The sequence below is a fragment of the Equus asinus genome, chromosome 21 (genome assembly GCF_041296235.1).
Source record: "Equus asinus isolate D_3611 breed Donkey chromosome 21, EquAss-T2T_v2, whole genome shotgun sequence".
NCBI lineage: Eukaryota > Metazoa > Chordata > Mammalia > Perissodactyla > Equidae > Equus > Equus asinus.
The window spans coordinates 12,224,771-12,247,675 of NC_091810.1; the positions used below are offsets into that span (position 1 = coordinate 12,224,771).

The following is a 22,905-nucleotide window of genomic DNA, read 5'->3' on the forward strand; positions in this document are numbered from 1 at the left end:
CCCGCTGCCTGCTGGGAGTTGTGGTCTCGGAGGAGGCGGCGCGGCGGCCGGCCTGCCGCGCGTGGCAGGAAACGGAAGCGGCCTGCGGCCCGCCCCTGGGCCGGCCCCGCCCCAAACCGCCCGCTCCCGTGGTGCTAGGACTGACGTGTCTTTCGCGGAGGTGCTGTGCGCCGGAGCAGGGTCGGCGGCGGGGAGCGTCGCCTCACTCCCAGCCGAGCGGAGCCGAAGCGAGACCCGGAGCCCAAGCATCCGCCGCCATGGCGAGTGAGTCCCTCGGGGTAGGCCCGGCGCCGCCGGGACGGGTCAGATCCCCCTTCCCTCCCCAGTGCGGGCGGGCGCCCCTGGCCGCCTCGGGGCCCGCGCGCGGCCTGCCGCCTGCCGTCCGCTCCCCCTCGTCCTGGGCGGCGCTCCCAGCCCTAACTCTTCTTTTGTTTCTCCCGTCAAGTCAAATTTCTGGAAGTCATCAAGCCCTTCTGTGTCATCCTGCCGGAAATTCAGAAGCCGGAGAGGAAGGTGAGTCGAGGAGGCTTCGCGGCGCTGGCGCTCGAAGTCTGCGGTCCGACCCGCGCGGCTCCCGCGCCGAGGTGGGCGCTCGCCTCCCCTGAGCGCGCTGGGCTTCGTCGACGGGGCCTGGTGGTGCGTGATTCCCACCCTGGTGGTCGTGCTGTGTTCGGGCGTCTTTCGTCGCTGCTTCCCCGGGAACAAATCCTGCCCTGACCGAGCGCCCCCCGGCCGTGAGGGAGGAAGGCCTCCGAGGCTCGGCGAGGGCCTCCGCTTGGGTGACCCTCTCCACCTCCGACAGGAGCAGGTCACGGGTCGGGTTTCTTCTAGAAGATGCTCTTTGTATCCAGCTGCTGAAAGGAGCTGAGAACAGTCCCTGGTCTGTACGAATGAGTTTGTCTTCTGTAGGCCGTCACGTTACTGAGAATAAAGGTAGTTTGTGGACCTGCCTTTTCCAGCAGGCGCGTTAGACATGGGTAGAAGCCTAGAGCCCTGTTGAGTCTTCATCAGAATTTCCGCTGCTCCACGGCTACAGCCGAGATAGCAGTGTTGCCAGCGTGAGTAAAGCTGTTAAGCGATGAGCAAAGTTTCACTGGGTTCTTACCTTAAAGAGAGGGAGTAGTAGTATGTTTTGTCTCCACGTTCTTTTCAGATGGTTGTTCATGCCTTCGCATATGTGAATGTCTGCTTAACATCAACATAGACACTTGGGTTCTTGGGGGCTACTTTTTTCTTTTTAAACTTAAATTCGTTTGTATAAATGCCCCATGTAAGTCCTGCCTTTGATGGGCTAATATACAGAGCTCTCCCCCGGCCCCCCGCCCCCAGCGTAGTAGAAAGCGCATGGCTCTGGAGGCAGGCAAGCCTGGGACCCGCCCTTTATACGGCATCTTAATAGCTATGCGACCTTGGCCTTGTAGCTAAATGGTGGATGGAGCAGTGGAAATAAGTGCAAGGTATAGCGGTGGCTCCAGAGGGATTAACTTTGGAGGATGTGATGTCTGATGGTGGTGTTGAAGGAAGAGTAGACGTTGTCTTGAAGAGAGGAGAAGGAATTCCAGGCATAGGGAATGTGGAGTGTGCAAAGGCACAGAAGACCCGTGGGTGGAAGGGTGTTAGATGTAGTTCAGTATTGACAGAAAGGGTAGGTGGGGCGAGGGAGAAGGTGGACAGTTGAGACAGTTGCTTTGGAAGCAGGGTGCAGGCTTAGGGTGGTTTAGAGGCTTCTGCAGGAGAGGATGAACTAGGGGAGTGGGCCGGGGGGGTGGGTTTAGGGGCTAGTAAGACGTAGAGTAGACAAGACTTGGATAAATAATATATGATGTTTCACTGTTGAGTTCGTCTGCATCCAGGAGAGGAGAGTTAGTTATTAAAAAATGAGGAGTCTTGTAAAAATTCCCCACTCTTTTTTTCCCATAAAGAATCATTTCAGTACAAGCTTGTTATGTTATTGGTTAGCCTGAAGTGGTGTTGCCTTCCCTTGGCCTACTTCTAATTTCTTGGTGTGGTAACGTGACAGGCGGGAAGGCGGAGCTTCTCAAAAGAAGAGTTCCATGAATTCGCACCAATTTCCTATGGAGTATCTGAACCTTGAATTCCCACCGCCTTCGTGTGGTTGTCGTGTTGTGGCCTGCCTAAAGGGTACACATAAAGGCCTGCAGCTTCTCCGACCAGAGAGCCGGGACTCGGTGCTCACTTAGACTTCCCTGCCCCTCAAATTAAAAAGTATTTTTTAAGAACACAGTTTTATTCACTTAATACTGTTGCTCACAAGATATTTCCATATCAAAATTCTTAGTCTGCACAATAATTGCTGGTTTTTAAGCTCTTTAAAGCCATTATCGCAGTGTGGGTGGCAAGTACTAGTGAAAACACTCAGTTTTAGAAGAGGAGACCTGGAAGAGTTCCCTCTACTGCTTAGTACCAGAGGGACCTTGGACGAGAGTCGTCTAAACTTTTCTTTTTCTTTTTTTTTTTTTAAATAAGATTTGATTTATTTTAAAGATTTTATTTTTGCTTTTTCTCCCCAAAGCCCCCCGGTACATAGTTGTGTATTTTTAGTTATGGGTCCTTCTAGTTGTGGCATGTGGGACGCTGCCTCAGCGTGGCTTGATGAGCAGTGCCATGTCCGCATCTAGGATCCAACCGGTGAAACCCTGGGCCGCCGAAGCGGAGCACGCGAACTTAACCACTCGGCCACGGGGCCGGCCCCTAAACTTTTCTAATCATACTTATGAGTCATCTGTAAACGGATGGTGAATTGTCACCTATCCTACTTAGATGAGGAGATGTGAAAAGAATTGATGTTGAACAGATGCTAGTAGTAGTTAGTGAGGAGGTTAACCATGCCCTCCCTCCCATGTTGTTTATTATGTTGTTTTACCCTTAATTCATAGAAAATATGCTAATAAACAATCACAGATTCCAAATTAGTTGATTCCAGCTAGTATCACTAGTATTAGTATTATTCCAGAATAGTAACATTTTGTCAATTACAAAACCCGTTAAAATGAAAAGTGATTTGTTTGTATGTCGTAAAGGCTTCTCTGGTTTAGGAATCCTTTTCTATTGCAGCATTCTTTGATCTTGGGTCTGATCGTAAACTGTTAACATGGATGGTTAGGGGCACATGCTTTGGCCTCAGACTCACTTCAGCTGTGGGATTTGGGACAAATTACTTCACCTTTCTAAGGCTCGGTTTCCTCATTGTAAAATAATGATAACGCTATGTAGTGTGAGGATTAAATGGGGTCTTTGCATATGTACCTTGTCTGTAGAAAGGATGCAATACACGTACTTAGGTTTAGTGTGTGGTTTGGCGGTGTTGAAGGCTGGCTTTGGTGAACAGAGAAAGGGGTCTGATCAGAGTCCATTTCTATTAATTTGCTCATGAAAATAACTTGTTGCCTTAATTGATTCTCTTCTGTAGATTCAATTTAAGGAGAAAGTGCTGTGGACCGCTATCACCCTCTTCATCTTCTTAGTATGCTGCCAGGTAAGCACAGGTTTCAGGGTCCATGCCAGGGTCGGGGGATGAGAGTGGGCTGGAGACAAGTGCACTGACCCCCTTTCCCTCTGCTTGTTTCCAGATCCCCCTGTTTGGTATCATGTCTTCAGATTCAGCTGACCCTTTCTATTGGATAAGAGTGATTCTAGCCTCCAACAGAGGTAGGACTCTGGCTCTCTGTGCCTCTGTACAGTGTGGGCTTTGGGCTTATGTGGAGCTGAGTGTTTGGGAAGAATGTCAGTGTGCTGTGCTGAATAGCCTTAGTAAATGCCAAATTTAGCACCGAGGCATATCGTCCTGTTAGAATTGCGTCTGAATGCAGTACAAAACCTGTAATAATAAGTCTGCATCATAGAGAATTAAAAGAAACATGGAAAAACTAGAATGCTTTTTAAACAGCTGAAGTGATGACGTTTCTACCTGTGTTTCTCCTGTTTTTGCTAACATTCTTGAGAATATGTAATTTGTTTCTCAGCTGCATCTTTTTCCTGTCTATAGGTTATATATGTGTGTTAAAAAATATGTCAGTGTTTTGTGTGCTCTAACCAGTTACCTGTTGGAGGGGAGGATTTTGAATGTTTATGTTCATGCTGCTTTTTATTAATTCATTTTAAAAATATAGTTCAAATTAAGTTCCAAATCAGTGGAAGTAGAGGTTTATTCATAACTAGATACAGTTGTACAGATCTCCTTTCCGGACTCTCAGAATTATTTGAATGTTGTCGTCTTTTATTAACTGATGAAGAGACGAACCTTTCTTATCTCTGTAAAACCAGAATGAATCTGTTTATGGTGGATTTAAATGCGGCAATCTGTTTAAACACCATGTGACTTCCTAAACAAAATAAGATGTCGACTGGTAGACTGAGTAGAATGAACTGAATGATCTTCTCCTCATTGATATTTTGGAGTTACTCTAAATTAATGCTGCTAGCAATCTGAAACACATTGGATTTGTGTAAGGGATACACAAAGTTTGCTCATTCATTTTCTTAATAATCTGTTGCTTTTCCAAGCTAATAATGGCTGTGTTTTACCTCTCCTTTTCTTCAAGGCACACTGATGGAGCTAGGTATCTCTCCCATTGTCACCTCTGGCCTCATCATGCAGCTCTTGGCTGGCGCCAAAATAATTGAAGTTGGTGATACCCCAAAAGACCGAGCCCTCTTCAATGGAGCCCAAAAGCGTACGTGAGGTTTTAAATAATGTTCAGATGTCTATAGTTGAGAATTTGAATTTGCTGTAAAGTTTGGGGCATCAAAATGGTTTTTCTTTGTCTGGTGTAATCTCATTGGCCTGCCAGCCCTGCAGGTGCTCCATGGCCTGTGTTAATGCAGGAGCATTTCTGGGAGAGTGGAGTGCAAGGAGCCAGAGAGGCTGGGCAGGGCAGGGGGTGGTTCAAGGCACCGCAGCTGCGTGATGGAGTGGAAGGGACAGGGCTTGGAGGTCTTCCCCGCCACCTGCCACAACAGCCTTACCACTTAGAAGGAAGGGCTCTTCCAAGCTGTTGTAAGGACACAGTTGAATAATGTTTGTAAAACATCGCTCAGTGCCTGGCACATAGTAACTGTTAGTCTTTCTTCTGGGAGTTTAAAAGGATTCAACTTAGGGGAAATGTGATTCTCTCAACCCAGCTCTACTGTTTATTGGCTCTGTGACTGGACAAAGTTAGGTGACAGCTCTTATGTCTCAGTTTCTTCATCTGTAAAAATGGGGATAATAATGGTGTTTCCTTACGGCAAATAATAAGTGTCACTAGTAACAATGACCAGTCATCAGAATTACCAATGTTCGGCCTCTGGCTGTGAACTGAAATATATTGATTAGGAAATCATAGTTAGTTTCCTACCCAGTTGTATTTTCTTCCACACTGGCATGTTTTACAGATCTTCTTAAGTTAGTAGGCTAAATAATTGAGTGAGAAAGACTGATTTAAACTTGTCGGTTTCAGACACAAATCAGGATTTTAAAATATATACATGCATTATTTCTCAAAAGCACAAATCATCTTTTTTCTCTTTAGTCTTGACAACTTTTTAAATTTTTTCTGCCTTAAGAATTCAGGGTTATTGAGCAGTTTTTTTAAAAGTCTAATAGGGACTATATTTGATGGGTACTTTGGAGTAAAATTTTATTTTGTGTGACTAACCAGAAAAGCTGAAATTGAAGCCCAGACTCACGCTTACACAGATCCATCTAGTATTGTGAAATCAATAAAATGTGTCAGTTCACTGTGCCTAACAATGAAATATAACAGTCTAAGAAACAAAGACAGTCTACGAAAAGCTTCTATTAGACCAAAAGAGCTTTGTAGCAGAGAAAATGGGGCTAATGACTAAATTGACGGCATTGTGAGGTTTTTCCTTAGAAAATACATTAAATACAAACTGGAAAGGGATCGCTTTATCCCAGAGTTAATATTCTGTGTCTGGCTGAGGAGCCTTTGGAGGTGGCCTGGGTGTGTAGTTCCACTCAGGAGCCATCCAGAACCCGTGTGACCTGACCTGAGTTTGGGTGCTGCAGGTTGGTGACATTGCCGAATTTTGTGCCTCAGGATGACGTCTTCGTAGATTCTACTCCCTGGTTCACCGTTCCTAAAACTAGATTTTTCATGTTTCAACTCTTTTCCTCCTCCTGTCACTGAATGGAAAGTGCACTTAGGAGAAGGGGAAGTGGAAGAGCTCGCGTGATTCTGTTCAAGGGCATTTGAGGGGCCCGCCCCGTGGCCGAGTGGTTAAGTTCATGCACTCCGCTTTGGTGGCCCAGGGTTTTGCTGGTTCAGATCCTGGGCACGGACATGGCACTGCTCATTAGGCCATGTGGAGACGGCATCCCACGTGCCACACCTAGAAGGACCCACAACTGAAATATGTACTGGGGGGATTTGGGGAGAAAAAGCAGGGGGGAAAAAAGATTGGCAACAATTGTTAGCTCAGGGGCCAATCTTTAAAAAAATTAAAAAAGGCATTTGAGTTATCATGTACTTTGACACTGTGACTGTCGAGTGTTTCTGGGACCGAGCTCCTTGGAGGCAGTGTCACTATTCTTGTCTTAGTTCTTCCCAGTGCCTGGCGCAGAATAGGTGTTCAGTAGCTGTTTCCCCTACAACCATGTAATGTCACACTTTGAGAACACAGTTTTCTTTCAATTTCTAGTATTTGGCATGATCATTACCATTGGCCAGTCTATCGTGTATGTGATGACAGGAATGTACGGGGACCCTTCTGAAATGGGTGCTGGAATCTGCCTGTTAATCACCATTCAGGTAATTGTTATGCTAACCTCCCCGCTTCTCAGTAGCCCCTCACACTCACTCCTGCTTCCCAAATAACGAATCTGAGCCACGCATAAAAGAAACTCCTGTACTGAGAAGAGGCCAGAGTCGTGCGTCTGCTCTGCATTCAGCAGAGGGTGCTCTGCTGTCCCGGCTCTACTCAGCCTGTGGCATTTGTGTCCGAGAGACCAGCTCCTGAGGAAGGAAAGAACCACACCCGTGGGGAACAGTGATGCAGGCTATTCAGATTTCTTTACTTTTATTTTTTCATTTTTACAGCTCTTTGTTGCTGGCTTAATTGTCCTGCTTTTGGATGAACTTCTGCAAAAAGGGTATGGCCTGGGCTCTGGTATCTCCCTCTTCATTGCCACTAACATCTGCGAGACCATTGTGTGGAAGGCATTCAGCCCCACTACTGTCAACACTGGCCGAGGTAAGGGCCCTGGGCTTTCCTGAGGACAGGGAAAAGCACCACCATGTGCAAAGCAGAAGACGAAAGGTCCCCATCTGAAGGAAAAATTGCCTTAATTTTAGGTACATCTCTTCTAACTTTTCTGTGTGTGTCTGCAGAATTGTTTTAAACATACATAGGCTTATGCTCATGATGATGCATAACTTGCATTTTTCATATAAGAATATCTCATGGACATTTGCCGTGCCAGAATACGTAATCCTGCCTCATCTTTCTTAGCACAGCATGGACTTCCATTGTGAGGACGGAGCAGCGTTTGTTAACCAGTAGTCTTCTGCTGGACATATAGGCCATTTCTGGTTTTTGTTGTGATTACAACAGTGAAACAGTGAACATCCTTATACAATCATCTTTACATATTTTGGCAGTTGCTCCCAGTGAATAAGTTTCTAAAAATGAAATCACTGAGCCAACACGCTTGGTCATGCAAGGGGCAACTTTGTGAAACAGGCCTGAACCTGGAGTTCAGCACCTGGGTTCAAATCCTGGCTGTAGCCGTTGGTAGTGCCTGAGTGGCTTCAGGTGAACTCCTCTGCCTCTGAGCCTTGCTTGGCAGGATTAAATGAGAAAAAAACATGAAGTTACGTGATGCCTGGCTCACAGCAGTTGCATATCAAATGTTAGTATTCTGTGTTATCCCCACCAAGAGTGCCAAGGAAATCTTGTTACAGAGGATGTTTTTAATAAAAATTTCCAAACATGTGGAGAAGTATGACTCACTTCCTTGGGAAGTGATGTGGTGGGAATTTGCATTTTCCATCACTAAATATGATAGTCACTCAGAAGAATCCTGTGAGAGACAAATGTTCATGCACGTTTGAGTACTTTCTTTGAATTGAATGCTGGAGAGTCCCTGGCCTCCAGAGACCATATAATCTCATTACTGAGACTGAAAGTAGGTTCCCGGGAAAATGAAGGCCACATGTGCCCAAGAAATTACAAAGAAGAGTGTTGTTCAATGCAGGAAATGCCAGGGGAGCTCAGAGAAGAGTAGGCAGGATCAGGTTTGATTCTTCCCTGGGCACTTCCTGGAGTTTTAGGAAGTCCAAGGCAAATTGGGAGAGCTGGGGTGAAGGCAGGGTTTTTCAGGGACAGCCGTGAAAAGGCAGGAGGCTGAAGGGATAGGAGTGCAGGTATGTGACAAGGCCGTCACTATGTCTGTCCTGGGAGACGTCCTGAGTTATGAGGAAGTGATACCTGGAGTGGAGGCCAAGAGAGGGCAGTCAGTAAAGGCCCGGCAGTACCAGCCAGGAAGCCACCTTCCATTCAGGAGTAGGCCAGTGAGGCGATGGGAACTGGAGTTTGGAAGGAAGGATTCACCCTGGATTGGAAGGGACGACAGGCAGAAAAAGCAGCTGTAACTGTTCAGTCACCCAGCTTTGACAGGCCAGCCTGTCGGAAGGAAAGCACTGAGTGAGGGCATTAGGAGAAAAGAAGGCAAGACATGGGGGGCTCTTTCAAGAGTGACAGAAAATTGAGAAGCAAAGGTGAGTTTATTTCTGGCTTTAAAGTAAGTGTCATGATGTGAACTGACACTGTTTGGGACCTGGCTGGAGAGAAGGTGCAGCTGGGAAGGGCGATTCTGCAGCCACCTGTGTATGGGCACTGAGTGAGTGACACTGAGGGCACCGTGCTCATGGTGGAGGGGATGGGAGAAGAGCAGGTCTCGAGGAGCCTGGAGAAGGGCAGCAGTCACAAAGCCCACAGCTGAGAAGGCAGCATGGCAGCTGCATCTGAACTCGGCTGTGGTTAGCTTGGTGATGTGGAGAGGCACGGTTGACTGAACCCCTCTCAGGTCTGGGAGAGTAACTGTTGCTGCTTCCCTGTGCAGGTGAGAACAGCCTAAAACGGGATTATTTGGGACAGCACAGCTACAAAACAGCTTTGCCCTGAAGTAGCCATAGCACTTGGAAACCCTGTCTTGTTCCCAGAGATTCAGCAGATAGTGAATTTCGAGAAGTAACTATGTTAAAAATTAGGAGAACCGAAACCTAATGCTGGCATTGCTGTGATTCACTAATTTTTATTAGGTGCCTACTGAGGGCCCAGTACTGCTTTGGATACTGGGAGCACAGAGTGAGTGAGGCGTGTGTTATATGGGTGTCAGGTGTTACCACAGGTACCCAGGAGAAAAATGAGGCAGAGGAAGAAGACGGAAGTGCCAGGAGGGTTGTTGCAGGTTATTCTGCATAACAAGGAAGGCCTCACCCAGTTGGTGCAAAGTCCTGAAAAGGGGAAGGGAGCCTTATGACTGTCTGAGGGAAGAATGTTCCATTTCGGGGGAACCAGCAGGTGCAAAGGCCCTGAGGTAGGAATGTACCTGGCATGTTCGAGGTCAGCGTGTGTGGCTAGAGCAGAGTGAACAAGCCAGAGGGTAGTCGGAGCTGAGATCACAGAGGTAATGGGAGCAGTGCTGAGAGTGGGCAGAGCGTGAACAAGTTCCTTCTTCCCAGGCAACCTAGGTGTCATCCTCTGTGAAATAAGAGCTTGTCCTGGCTCAAGCTTTAAGATCCCTGAATTCTATACATTTAGGGAGACAGGCTAATGGTGCCACACAACTGAAACAAGGGAAGGAAAGAGCATCACAGGTTGAGATGAGGAAGCAATGATAGGACAGAGTGCTTCTTTCACAGAAGCTATGTCCTAGAAGCTTTAGAACAAACCTGTGGTGATGCCGTTATCTCTGAGTGGTCCAGGAAAGCCAGAGGCAGGAGCAGCAGGGGCTCCCCCATCACGTGTTAGAAATCTGAGGAAAGTGCTGTTGCAGGGCGGTACTGAGGCACACCTCACGGTACTGATAGCAGTACCCCTGCCTGCCCACAGAGACCACAGCTCTGGACGTAGCGCTGGCTTCCTGTGCAAGGCCAGACTTCCATTGTGGGATAGTTATGTTGTCCTGGAACAGCAAAGGTTACTCTTTAGTGCAAGGTTCTTGTTTCTTACTTTAGCTGTTTTTTGGGTTTTTGGTTTTTTTCAAGTAAACTTCTTGAAAATTTATAAGATTTCTAGGCCTTATCAATGCCCTGTGCTCCCCAGCTTCCTCTCACTTGTCCTTCTGCTGACTAATCCTCAGGTCTAGGACCCATTCTTGCTCTTTCGGTCCCTCTGAAAGCTTGCTCTGCCTCCCAGCTGTGTTTTTCTGGATCTGTTAATAAGGTCTGCCTCTTCCAGCACCTTCTTGTAGGGTGTGAGCTCCGATTTGGATGGGCTGTGTGTTGTTCTTTCAGCCTGCCCAGTCAGTGTATGGAGCAGAAGCTCACAGCCCACCTGTCAGGCAGCTTGCACTTCAGAGCTGGTGATGCTCCTACTGGAGGCATATAGCAGTGAAACTGGCAAAACTGAATGACAAAGAAAGAATGCTAAGGGCAGCAAGGCAGAAGGAAATAACCTACAAAGGAACCCCTATCAGGCTTTCAGGAGATTTCTCTACAGAAACCTTACAGGCTAGGAGAGACTGGAATGACATATTCAAATCATTGGAGGACAAAAACTTACAGCCAAGAATACCCTATCCAGCGAAAATAACCTTCGGATATGATGGAGAAATAATAACATTCCCAAACATAAGCTATGGGAGTTTGTAGCCATGAGATGCCCCCCTACAAGAAGGCCCTCATACCTGAAAAAGAAAAAAAAAGGGAGAAAGGGGTTACAAAGCACGGAGTAAGGAGTTAAGTAGGTAGGCAGAATCAGAGCAGGATAGCACATACTCAAGTGTAGCATTAAAGACAACGGGAAGGAAAACACCAAAACCAAAGAAAATCTTGTAATTTTAACCACAAACTCATAACACAAGATAGAATAAGATGTGAGAAAAACAACTTAGAAGGGGAAGAGGAAAGGGACTGAATCGGTTTAGCCTAAGGAAATTAGACGTCATCAGAAAAGAGACTATCTTATCCATGAGATCTTGAATACAAACCACAGGGTAACCACTAAACAATAAAGCAGAACAGAGACACAAATAATAAGGAGAAAACAAAGAAACACAACATTAAAAACTACGTAACTCAATTGGTAGACCAAAATACACAGGACGAGAAACCAAAGGAAAAGCAGGAGAACCGGAAAACGAGTGATAAAATGGCAGCATTAAGCCCTCATATATCAATCACCCTAAACGTAAATGGATTGAATTCTCCAGTAAAAAGATACAGAGTGGCTAGATGGATTAAAGAACAAGACCCAACAATATACTGCCTCCAGGAAACACATCTCAGCTCCAATGACAACACAGGCTCAGAGTGAAGGGATGGAAGACAATACTCCAAGCAAATGGCAAACAGAAGAAAGCAGGTGCTGCAATACTTACATCAGACAAAGCAGACTTCAAGATAAGACAGATAAAGAGAGACAAAAAGGGGCAGTAGATAATGATCAAAGGGGCAGTCTATCAAGAAGACGTAACACATAAATATCTATGCACACAACACAGCAGCACCAAAATACATAGAGCAACTATTAACAAACCTAAAAGAAGACATTAATAATAACACAATAATAGGAGGGGACCTCAACGCTCCACTCACGTCAATGGATAGAACATCCAGACAGAAAATCAACAAGGAAACAGTGGAATTAAATGAAAAGCTAGACCAGATGAACTTAATAGACATATTAGAACACTCCATCCAAAAACAGAAGAATATACATTCTTCTCAAGTGCACATGGAACATTCTCAAGAATAGGCCATATGTTGGGAAACAAGGCAAGCCTCAATAAATTTAAGAAGATTGAAATAATAACAAGCATCTTTTCTGATCACAATGCTATAAAGCTAGAAATTAATTACAAGAAAAATGGTGAGAAAGGGACAAAGATGTGGAGACTAAATAACATGCTACTGAACAAATCATTGGATCATTGAAGAAATTAAAGGAGAAATCAGAAAATATCTAGAGACAAATGAAAATGAAAACATACCATACCAACTCATACGGGATGCAGCAAAAGCTGTATTAAGAGAAATTCATCACAATACAGGCTCACCTCAACAAACAAGAAAAACCCCAAATAAGCAATCTTACACTACACCTAACTGAGTTAGAGAAACAAGAACAAAGCAAGCCCAAAGTCAGCAGAAGGAGAGAAATAATAAAAATCAGAGCAGAAGTAAATGCTGTTGAAACAAAAAGGGCAGTAGAAAGGATTAGTGAAACAAAGAGCTGGTTATTTAAGAAGATAAGTAAAATTGACAAACCCCTAGCCAGACTTAAAAAGAAAAAAAGAAAGCTCAGATAAAGAAAATTAGAAATGAAAGAGGAGAAACAACAGATACCACAGATTATAAGAGAATACCACGAAAAGCTATATCCCAACAAAATGGACAATCTAGAGGAAATGGATCAATTTTAGACTCTTAGAACCTCTGTAAGCTGAATCAAGAAGAAATAGATAATCTGAGTAGACCAATCACAATGAAAGAGATTGAAACAGTAGTCAAAAGCATCCCAAAGAGTAAAAGCCCATGACCAGACGGCTTCCCTGGGGAATTCTAGCAAACTTTCAGAGAGGATTTAATACCTGTCCTTCTCAGGCTATTCCAAAAAATTAGGAAAGATGGAGCTCTTCCTAACACATTTGACGAGGCCGACATCTCTCTGATACCAAAACCTGACAAGGACAGCACAAAAAAGGAGAACTACAGGTCAATATCATTGATGAATATAAATGCAAAAATCCTCAACAAAATATTGGCAACCCAAATACAGCAATACATCAAAAAGGTCATACATCATAATCAAGTGGGATTTATTCCAGGGACACAGGGATGGTTCAACATCCACAAATCAATCAATGTAATACACCACATTAACAAAATGAGGAATAAAAAGCACATGATCATCTCAATAGATGCAGAGACAGCATTTGACAAGATCCAACAGCCATTTATGATAAAAACTCTTAACAAAATGGGGATAGAAGGAAATTACCTCAACATAATACAGGCCATATATGACAAACCCACAGCCAACATGATACTCAATGGGGAAAAACTGAAAGCCATCCCTCTGAGAACAGGAACAAGACAAGGATGCCCACTCTCACCACTCTTATTTGACATAGTACTGGAGGTTTTCCCCAGAGCAATTAGGCAAGAGAAAAGAATAAAAGGAATCTAGAGAGTGAAGAAATGAAACTCTGTTTGCAGACCACATGATCTTATATATAGAAAAGCCTAAAGAATCCATTGGAAAACTATTAGAAATAATTAACAACTACAGTAAAGTTGCAAGGTAGGAAATCAACCTACAAAAATCAGTTGCATTTCTGTACTCTAATAACAAACTTGCAGAAAGAGAACTCAAGAATATAATTCTATTTACAATCGCGAAAAAAAGAATAAAGTACCTAGGAATAAATTTAGCTAAGGAGGCAAAGGACTTATACAATGAAAACCATAAAACATTATTGAAAGAAATAGATAATGACATAAAGAGATGGAAAGAGATTCCATGCATATGGATTGGAAGAATAAACATAGTTAAAATCTCCATACTACCCAAAGCAATCTACAGATTCAGTGCAATCCCAATCAGAATCCCAGTGACGTTCTTCATAGAAATAGAGCAAAGAATCCTAAAATTCATATGGACAACAAAGACCCCGAATTGCTAAAGCAATACTGAAAAAAGAACAAAGCTGGAGGCATCACAATCCCTGGCTTCAAAATGTCCTACAGAGCCATAGTGATCAAAACAGCATAGTACTGGTACAGAAACAGGCACACAGATCAATGGAACAGAATTGAAAGCCCAAAAATAAAGCTGCACATATACAGACAGCTAATCTACAAAGGTGCCCAGAACATACCATGGAGAAAAGACAGTCTCTTCAACAAATGGTTTTGAGAAAACTGGACAGCCACATGAAAAAGAATGAAAGTAGACCATTATCTCATGCCGTAGACAAAAATAAACTCAAAATGGATCAAAGAGTTGAAGATAAGTCCCAAAACCATAAAACTCCTAGAAGATAATATAGGTAGTACACTCTTTGACATTAAACTTACAAGGATCTTTTCGAATACCATGTGTTCTCAGACAAGGGAAACAAAAGAAAAAAATTAACAGGTGTGAGTGCATCAGACTAAAGAGCTTCTGCAAGGCAAAAGAAACTAGGATCAAAACCAAAAGAGAACCCACCAATTGGAAGAAAACATTTCCAAATCATATATCTGACAAGAGGTTAGTCTTCATAATATATGAGGAACTCACACAACTGAACAACAACAAAAAAATGGCCCAATCAAAAAATGGGCAGAGGAGATGAACAGACAGTTTTCCAAAGAAGATACACAGATGGCCAATAAACATGAAAAGATGTTCAACATCCCTAGTCATCAGGGAAATGCAAATCAAAACTACACCTAAGATACCACCTTATGCCTGTTAAAATGGCTATAATCACTAAGACTGAAAATAGCAAATGTTGGAGAGGGTGTGGAGAGAAGGGAACCCTCATACACTGTTGGTGGGAATGCAAACTGCTGCAGCCATTATGGAAAACAGTATGGAGATGCCTCAAAAAACTAGAAATAGGCATACCATATGACCCAGCTATCCCACTACTGGGTCTCTCCCAAACAACTTGAAATCAACAATCCAAAGTAACGTGTGCACCTCTATGTTCATCGCAGCACTATTCACAATAGCCAAGACGTGGAAACAACCAAGTGCCCATCGACTGATGACTGAAGAAAGAAGATGTGGTATATGTACACCGTGGAATACTACTCAGCCAGGAAAAAAGACAAATTCATCCCATTTGCAACAACATGGAAAGACCTGGGGGGTATTATCCTTAGCGAAATAAGCCAGACTAAGAAAGACAAACACCAGATGATTTCACTCATATGTGGAATATAAACAAGCACATTGACAAAGAAAACAGTTCAGTGGTTACCAGGGGAATGGGGGTGAGGGGTGGGCACAGCAGGTGAAGGTGTCACCTGTGTGGTGACAGAGAAGAAATAATATACAACTGAAATTTCACAATGATGTAAACTATTATGAACTCAAATTAAAAAAAAAAAAAAAAAGGAAGGTAGAATAGGGCCGGCCCTGTGGCCGAGTGGCTAAGTTTGCATTCTCTGCTATGGTGGCCCAGGGTTCACTGGTTCAGATCCTGGATGTGGACCTAATATCGCTCATTAAGCCATGCTGAGGTAGGGTCCCGCATAGAGGAACTAGAAGGACCTACAAGTAGGATATACAACTATGGACTGAGGAGCTTTGGGGAGAAAAAAAAGAGGAAGATTGGCAACAGATGTTAGCTCAGGGCCCATCTTAAAAAAAAAAGGTAGAACAACGCACTTCTGTGGGTTGAAATCTCTACAAAAGAAATAGAAATGAGGGATGAGAACACTCCATTCTAGCCCTTGGTTATAGGAGTAGGCACTGTGAATTGTATACTCATTCTGTTTTCCTATTTTGGCCACTAAGAAGCTGTTTGTTTATCATGTGTCCCTTCCTTTGCCAACAGGAATGGAATTTGAAGGTGCCATCATTGCACTGTTCCATCTACTGGCCACACGCACTGACAAGGTCCGAGCCCTTCGAGAGGCATTCTACCGCCAGAATCTCCCCAACCTCATGAATCTGATCGCCACCATCTTTGTCTTTGCAGTGGTCATCTATTTCCAGGTGTGTCCAGATCCAACCCCTGGGAGTTTTGGTGGTCCGCATTTAAGTTTCAGAATGCCTTCATGTGTACATCCCCCACCTTCACCCCAGGGTGCCAAGTCTATCATGGTATCATATTGAAATGATGAGGTGGCATTTGAAGGGAGCAAATGCCGTGTGAGCTAGGTGAGTGTGTTCCATTGGATCATGGCGACTTGCCTGAACTAAACAAAATTAAGCCTGATCTAACATCTCTGAAATCATGTTCCTGTGGGTTGGGCTTAGCAGCAGATAAAGAAGATATATGTTTCAGTTCTTAGTGGCTGAGAACTGGAAAGTGCTCCTCCTCTAACACCTCATCACTCCCTTATCCAAAGTTGGCCGAGTGCTGGAGGCCATCCTCACCCTGGAGAGGGCCCTCCAACTGGAGCCCTCTTACTTTCCCATGATTAGTCTGTGTGACTTGCTTCGCAATAACACCAGCTGCTTTTCTGTGGTTAGATGAACCCTCGTGTTTTTGCTTGGCCACTTGTGTTCTGATAGTCATTGAAAGAAGAGCCAGCAGCTGAAGAGGCAGCCTCGTCTGTATGTCCGCCGGCCAGTTCTTTTTCTCAGGCCCGGACGGGACTGCTCCTTGAGTGGAGCCTTTCAGTCAGGCGCCTGATTGATAACAAGCTAACCCTTTAGGGGCTAGGCAAGTATTTGCGGTTGGATCATTAGATTTTATTATAACTCTTCTGTGTTCTGAGCCCTGTTCTAGGCGTTGGAAGTTTGTAAAAGAAACCCTTTGTATTCTGCAAAGGTTTCAGAGGGAGAGGTTGTATTTGTATGAGAGCTTAGCTTTCCTGGTTATGATGAAAAACATCCTGCAGGGCTGTTGTGGGGTGTGAGGCAGGTGCCTGTCTTGGGACCCCTCTGGGAGCACAGAGAGATCACCACCAGAGAGAGCCACTGTGAGGATTTGGGCACGTGTCCTCCAGGCTTTCCTGTGTCTTCCACTGGATGTGGATATAACGTGGTAGACTTTGTTTTCTGACAAAGACATGCTCGTTCCCCTGTGCTGTTTCAGTGCATTTTTAAGCCAGTCTTTCTGGGACCCTTCTCTTCCTGTGCCCCCAAGCGCAGTGGTGGGTAAGGAAGGGGCGTGGGAGCCCTGGGACTGATGCTCGCGGCAGCTTGCTCACAGTGGGCCTGGCCGTCGCCGGTCAGAATGAGGCGCTGAAGGCATTTTGTTCTGTTTGGCTTCTCAGGGCTTCCGAGTGGACCTGCCCATCAAGTCAGCCCGTTACCGAGGCCAGTACAACACCTACCCTATCAAGCTCTTCTACACCTCCAACATCCCCATCATCCTGCAGTCCGCCTTGGTGTCCAATCTCTACGTCATTTCTCAGATGTTGTCAGCCCGCTTCAGTGGCAACCTGCTGGTCAGCCTACTGGGCACCTGGTCTGTAAGTACAGCTGGTTTAAGAAATCAGTTTAGTGCTGTGGCTAGTTGCCTCTGTGTTCTTGCCATGACCAAGTATTTCACCCAAAGATATTTTGTGATTGTGCCCTTACAAATTTAGCACATGAAATTTTCTTTTTCATAAGAAAATTGCACTGTATTCTGTTATGTCTGCTCAGAATTATTTTTGTCCTGATGCTAAGGTATGATGAAGGGGCACTCACAGAATTCTGTATATTCCTCCCAGGATACGTCTTCCGGGGGTCCAGCACGTGCTTATCCAGTTGGTGGCCTTTGCTATTACCTGTCCCCTCCGGAATCTTTTGGCTCTGTGCTAGAAGACCCTGTCCATGCCGTTGTGTACATAGTGTTCATGCTGGGCTCGTGTGCATTCTTCTCCAAAACGTGGATTGAGGTCTCAGGCTCTTCTGCCAAAGATGTAAGTATAAGTTATAGTTTCTGGAGAGGTAATGGTTCCAGGAAACAAGAGTGCTCATCTGTTACTGGCATGAGGGGTCTAGACTTGTCATCTCTTACTAAGAAAGTGGTCTGTGAACGCACAGACCGCCTCATCCTCATTACGGGGCAGTTCCAAAGCATTAATGGCCACAGATGGAGCCCAGCAGTAAAGTAGTGCTCAATCTGGGAAGCTGGGGCCACACCAGACGGATAGACTTGGTCATATGACTTCCCTGCAGCAATGTTAAAGTTGTCTATGTAAGTATTGTTGGGTGTGGAAAGGGGAAATCTGAGTGGTGAGTGCCACCGTAAATTGTCTACCTTCCCTTCAACTTCAAATTTAAAATTGAACGTTGTCTCCTCGGTGGCCATCACACAGGTTGCAAAGCAGCTGAAGGAGCAGCAGATGGTGATGAGGGGCCACCGAGAGACGTCCATGGTCCATGAACTCAATCGGTGAGTGCTGGCCCTGAGTCCCAGTGGTTTCCTTCTATGTGTGGTTTTCTTACACATCAAGCATCTGATAGTGCTTAGGGCTTTCTGGTTCATTAAGTCTTATCCTTGGGTTATGGGATAGAAAAGGTCCCTCTGTCTTTAAATATTTATGAGTTTGCTAAGTGCTAGACACTGGAGCCCCTCTCCTCAAAGAGATAGCCACTGGAGAGGGAGACAGAAGCTTGTGGCCAGACGCTCACAAGATGGTGTGGTAGGGTACTGACTGAGCAAGACGGCCAGCAGGCACAGCGGGACCTCACCTGTGCTCATGCACACAGGGTTCTGAGGGAGCACTCCAGGAGGAGGCCCAGGCTGCTTCAGAGGGCAGGCGGGCAGCTGTGAGGTCACAGCAGCCTGACTGAAAGGCTCCACTGAAGGAGCAGTCCCGTCCGGGCCTGAGATTAAAGCAGGTGGCTGGCGGACATACAGACGAGGCTGCCTCTTCAGCTGCTGGCTCTTCTTTCAATGACTATCAGAACACAAGTGGCCAAGCAAAAACACGAGGGTTCATCTAACCACAGAAAAGCAGCTGGTGTTATTGCGAAGCAAGTCACACAGACTAATGATGGGAAAGTAAGAGGGTTCCAGAGGGAGGGCCCTCTCCAGGGTGAGGATGGCCCCCAGCACTCGGCCAGTTTGGATAAGGGAGTGATGAGGTATTAGAGGAGGAGCACTTTCCACTTCTCAGGAGCTAAGAACTTCAAAATAGAAGTGGAGGAGAGAGTCTAGGCTGCCCCTCAGGATGCCTCCTGGCACTTTGCAGTCTGTGCCTCCTGCTCACTTCTAATGGAGTTGCCTCTTGGGCAGCAGGCTTGGCTGTGGTATTTCAGGTTTTTTTAGTCTCTGTCGCAACTACTCATTTCTTCCACTGTCACTCGAAAGCAGCCACAGACAGTATGTAAAGGAATGACTGGCCGTGTTCCTGTAAAGCTCTGTTTACAAAGTCAGGTGGCACAGCAGGTTCGTGCTGTGGGCTGTAGCTTGCTCGCCTCCCCTAAGGGAAGCAACCGCAAGAAAAGTCAGGATTACAGATTTCAGATGGATCTCTGGCCCCGGCGGGTGCGGTAGGCAGTTTTGTTCATTCTCTTCATTGGCATTCTCTGAAGCCTCTAGGTTCACAGTGCTGCTCTGTAGAAAAAAGAGTGCCAATCACATGTGAAATTGGAAATTTTCGCACATTAAAAAGAGTAAAAAGATGCACCAAACCTAGTAAAATGTTGTACATCAATTATATTGTAATAAAAAAATAAAAAGAAACTGGTAAAATAGATTTTACTAACATTTTATTTAACCCATTGTATTGAGAATGTCATTTCAACTTGTAATTAACGTAAGAAAAGTCATGCGAGATTTTTCGTTTTTGTCTTCAAAAATCTCAAGTAACATCTTCAACATCTGGATTTACACTAGTCACATTTCACTAGCCACGTGTGGCTCCTGTGGCCACTTATGGACAGTACAGCCCTAATCTAGGCCATCAGGGCATGTGAGCATGTGAAGTTGTAGGGAGACACTGGAGGAAGTTCTAGGGGAATTGGGTCCCTAAGTCGGAGGTAAGCATGTTGGCCTGCCCAGCCCCGTCCTGTGGTCTGGGTCGGGGCCGGCCAGGCTAGAGGGCTCTGCGTGGTGGCACACAGCTAACCTGTCTCCCACTCCCCAGATACATCCCCACGGCTGCAGCCTTCGGTGGGCTCTGCATCGGGGCCCTCTCTGTTCTGGCTGACTTCCTGGGCGCCATCGGGTCTGGAACCGGGATCCTGCTCGCCGTCACGATCATCTACCAGTACTTCGAGATCTTCGTAAAGGAGCAGAGCGAGGTCGGCAGCATGGGGGCCCTTCTCTTCTGAGCCCTGTCTCCCCTGGGCCGGGGGAGGAGGCGTGCCCAGAATTGCTGAGGAAGGGGACAGCAGAGCCTCTCCGAGGGGACTCGTCACAGCGCGTGCTGCTCTGGCGTACGGACTTCTGTTTCATAATTTCGTATTCTTTCATTCCACTTTGTAAAGTCCTAGAAATTTTCCAATTTGAAATTTTGCTTTTCATTCTGGCACTGGCAAAAGAACTATAGAAGTGAGGTTTATTCAGCTCACTGCCAGAGGTGGGGGTGGTAAACCACTGTCCCCAAGTGTCCACGTAACTTTTGTTTTAACCTTCGCACCTTCTCAGTGCCGTTGCGGCCGCAGTGGTCTCCGCTGTTCCCCCATGCTGGGGGTGCCCTGGAGAGAAGCACAAACACTGTGAAATGTGTCTGTTCGTTGTGGCGTGGGGTGTGAGGCTGGGGGCAGATCTTGTGTTTGCCGGTGGGTGTGGGCAGCTCGCCAGCGTGTCCCCTTCCCAGTCGGGTAGGCGTATCTGGCTTAAAACTGTTTCTCTCGAAGTCACAATTGTTCTTTCTTTTAAAAGTAGTTTTTTAGGACAGAGCTTTTTCCAAAAGAGAGGGATGAATTTCCCAGGTCATATGCTTGGGCCATCTGTTAATTTTTCTGCACGTGCCTCTTGGCTCTTCTCGTTTACTGTTCCAGTCGGGCTTTGAGTCCGAAAAGAACAGAGTGAGCCTGGCTCTGCCGTCTCTGTCTTTAGGCAGCTTGTATCCTCTGACCGAGCGAGGCCAGGACTCAGCAGCTTTACAGAGTTGCACTTGGCCGAGCTAGGTAGACGTTGTGTGGAGGACCCTTGAAGTGATGTCTGTCTGTCCACTTCTTCCGGTCAGTTGTCACTGGACTTGCCTGGTTCGTTCACTCCTCCTCTTACCCCTAGAGAGGGGAGGCAGGTGGCCGGCACTGAGAGGGTGGAAAGAGCGATTGGCGTTCACAGGCCACTGCTTCCTTCTAGGCTGAAAACTCCCCACTCGTATTGTTAGAACATTTTTATTGTGCTTAGGACCAAATGCACGTAAAGTCAATGACAAGCTGCCGCCAGTCTCCTCTCGACTTTTGCCAGCACCGCCCAGCAGAGAGGAGAGTACAGCCTGAGCCAGGGGAAGTCAGGGTCTGAGCTGGTTGTCTTGGTAAGTTCTTCCGTGGTTTGATATAAAAAGATTCCAAGTTACATTTAAAATAAGTTCTGTTCCCAATAATAGGTGACCTAGATCTTAGAAGTTGGAACCTTTTCCTAAGGCCTTTCGGGAGGCCCCTGTCGGGGCAGGCAGGGCTTGGCAGGAGGGGCGGCAGAGCCGGGTGCCGCAAGCCTGCAGCTTCTCCCTGGAGGATGCCCCAGTTCTAAGAAGGGAGTATCAGGGGCCAGCGCAGCCCTGTGGAGACAGACACCCCACCAGCAACAGGCACACAGTGGCCTTCGAAGCACAGAGCCATGGTCACAATTCAGTAGAGGTGGCACACCTGGCGCTTGTCTGAGTCAGGAGGGGCTCCCAGGAGACCTCACTGGCATTGCTAACCAGGGAACAGACTGGCTGAGGGACAAGAAGCGACTTGCCTAAAGCCACGCGGCAGGTCAGCAGCAGAACCAGGAAGGGCCTGGCAGGTCTGCTGACCCCTGGTCCAGGGCATACCACCATATCACACGTGGCCTTGTCAGACCCAGTCCTGAGCAGAGAACTGACGCCCCCCACAAACATGATCTGCACGGGCCCACCGTGGGGACGCTGCGGCCTCTGGGGGCAGGGCAGCAGTCCCTGGGCTGGCGCCTGTGGGCTGGAGGGCACCGGGCCGCATGCAGGGAGCCCCGCAGCTCTGCCTGCAGCCTGTAACCATTCAGCGCGGCCCTGCACGGCTCGGGCTCTGCTTAGTGATCACGGTGGGTGGGGGCTGACCTCAGCTTCCAGGGGACTGTCACTGTGGACGCCAAAATGGCATAACTGAGTTAAGGTGATCAAGTGACAAATAAAGCCAATTGTTTACAAGCCATTTTGTCATGGTCTCTTGGTTTTCAGTTCCCCTTTATTGCCAAGAAGGCCAGTGAGAGGAGAGCTTGGGTGCTCTTCAAGTGCGTATGAGGTTGGTTGGGTCCTGGTTTTGCATGGGATGCCCCAGGTCTCCCCTAGATGGAAGTTTCTCAGGCATTTTGCCTGGAAAACTTCCTCCTTCTGGTGGTAGTGTCAGCTGCTTGCTCAGCTCTTTGGTAAAGTGAAACGCAGGTGGCTGAGCAGAAGCCCTGGGGCCAGGCCAGTGTGCGGTGACTCCAAGGCTCTCCCAGGAACGTGGGAGTGGACTGACATCTGTCCTATGAGGGCAGCCCACCGCGCTGCCCCCGCAGAAGGCACAGTGTCCTCCTGGCAGGAGCCCGTGGCCCCACGCCTCCCAGTCCTTGAGTCCAGCCAAGAAGCACTGTTGCCTTTGGCTGTGGCAACAGACCTCAACACACATCTAGTCTGCCGATCAGCCAAACCTGTAGCTAAGCCAGGAGGGTCTCCACTTTGCCGTGGCCCCCAGCATCGTGTGGACGGGAGTGGCAGGCATGATGCCTGCTCCCCTAGAATGTGCCAGGTAGGAAGGTCCCTGACGGTTTCCACTCAGCCAAATAGCAGGCTGTTTTCAGGGTAACGTGAGAGTGAGACTTCCTGCCCACCCAGATTTCGACGCTGACACAGTTGTCCCTGACAAGGCCTTACCTCAAGCCCTCTGCCACCATCCCCTGCCTGGTGCTTCCTCAGTGACCCCTGAGTGACAGGTGAG

At 46.6% G+C, this 22,905-nt stretch overlaps 1 protein-coding gene across 1 annotated transcript; it reads left to right on the forward strand.

Moving 5' to 3' along the window:
* The first annotated feature begins 34 nt into the window (after positions 1-34).
* On the forward strand, positions 35-22,133 carry SEC61A1 (SEC61 translocon subunit alpha 1). Its single transcript, XM_014846107.3, has 12 exons — positions 35-264; positions 446-513; positions 3,431-3,496; positions 3,591-3,669; positions 4,563-4,694; positions 6,664-6,773; positions 7,062-7,215; positions 15,740-15,900; positions 17,130-17,327; positions 17,571-17,762; positions 18,162-18,238; positions 19,938-22,133. The coding sequence occupies exons 1-12, from the start codon at positions 258-260 to the stop codon at positions 20,122-20,124; spliced, it is 1,431 nt and encodes a 476-aa protein (XP_014701593.1). The 5' UTR covers positions 35-257; the 3' UTR covers positions 20,125-22,133.
* The last annotated feature ends 772 nt before the right edge of the window (positions 22,134-22,905 follow it).

Coding starts and splice junctions, on each gene's coding strand:
- SEC61A1 (XM_014846107.3), top strand. Junction 4,695..6,663: donor CTTCAATGGAGCCCAAAAGC/GTACGTGAGGTT, acceptor TTCAATTTCTAG/TATTTGGCATGATCATTACC. Junction 17,328..17,570: donor GCCTACTGGGCACCTGGTCT/GTAAGTACAGCT, acceptor TATTCCTCCCAG/GATACGTCTTCCGGGGGTCC.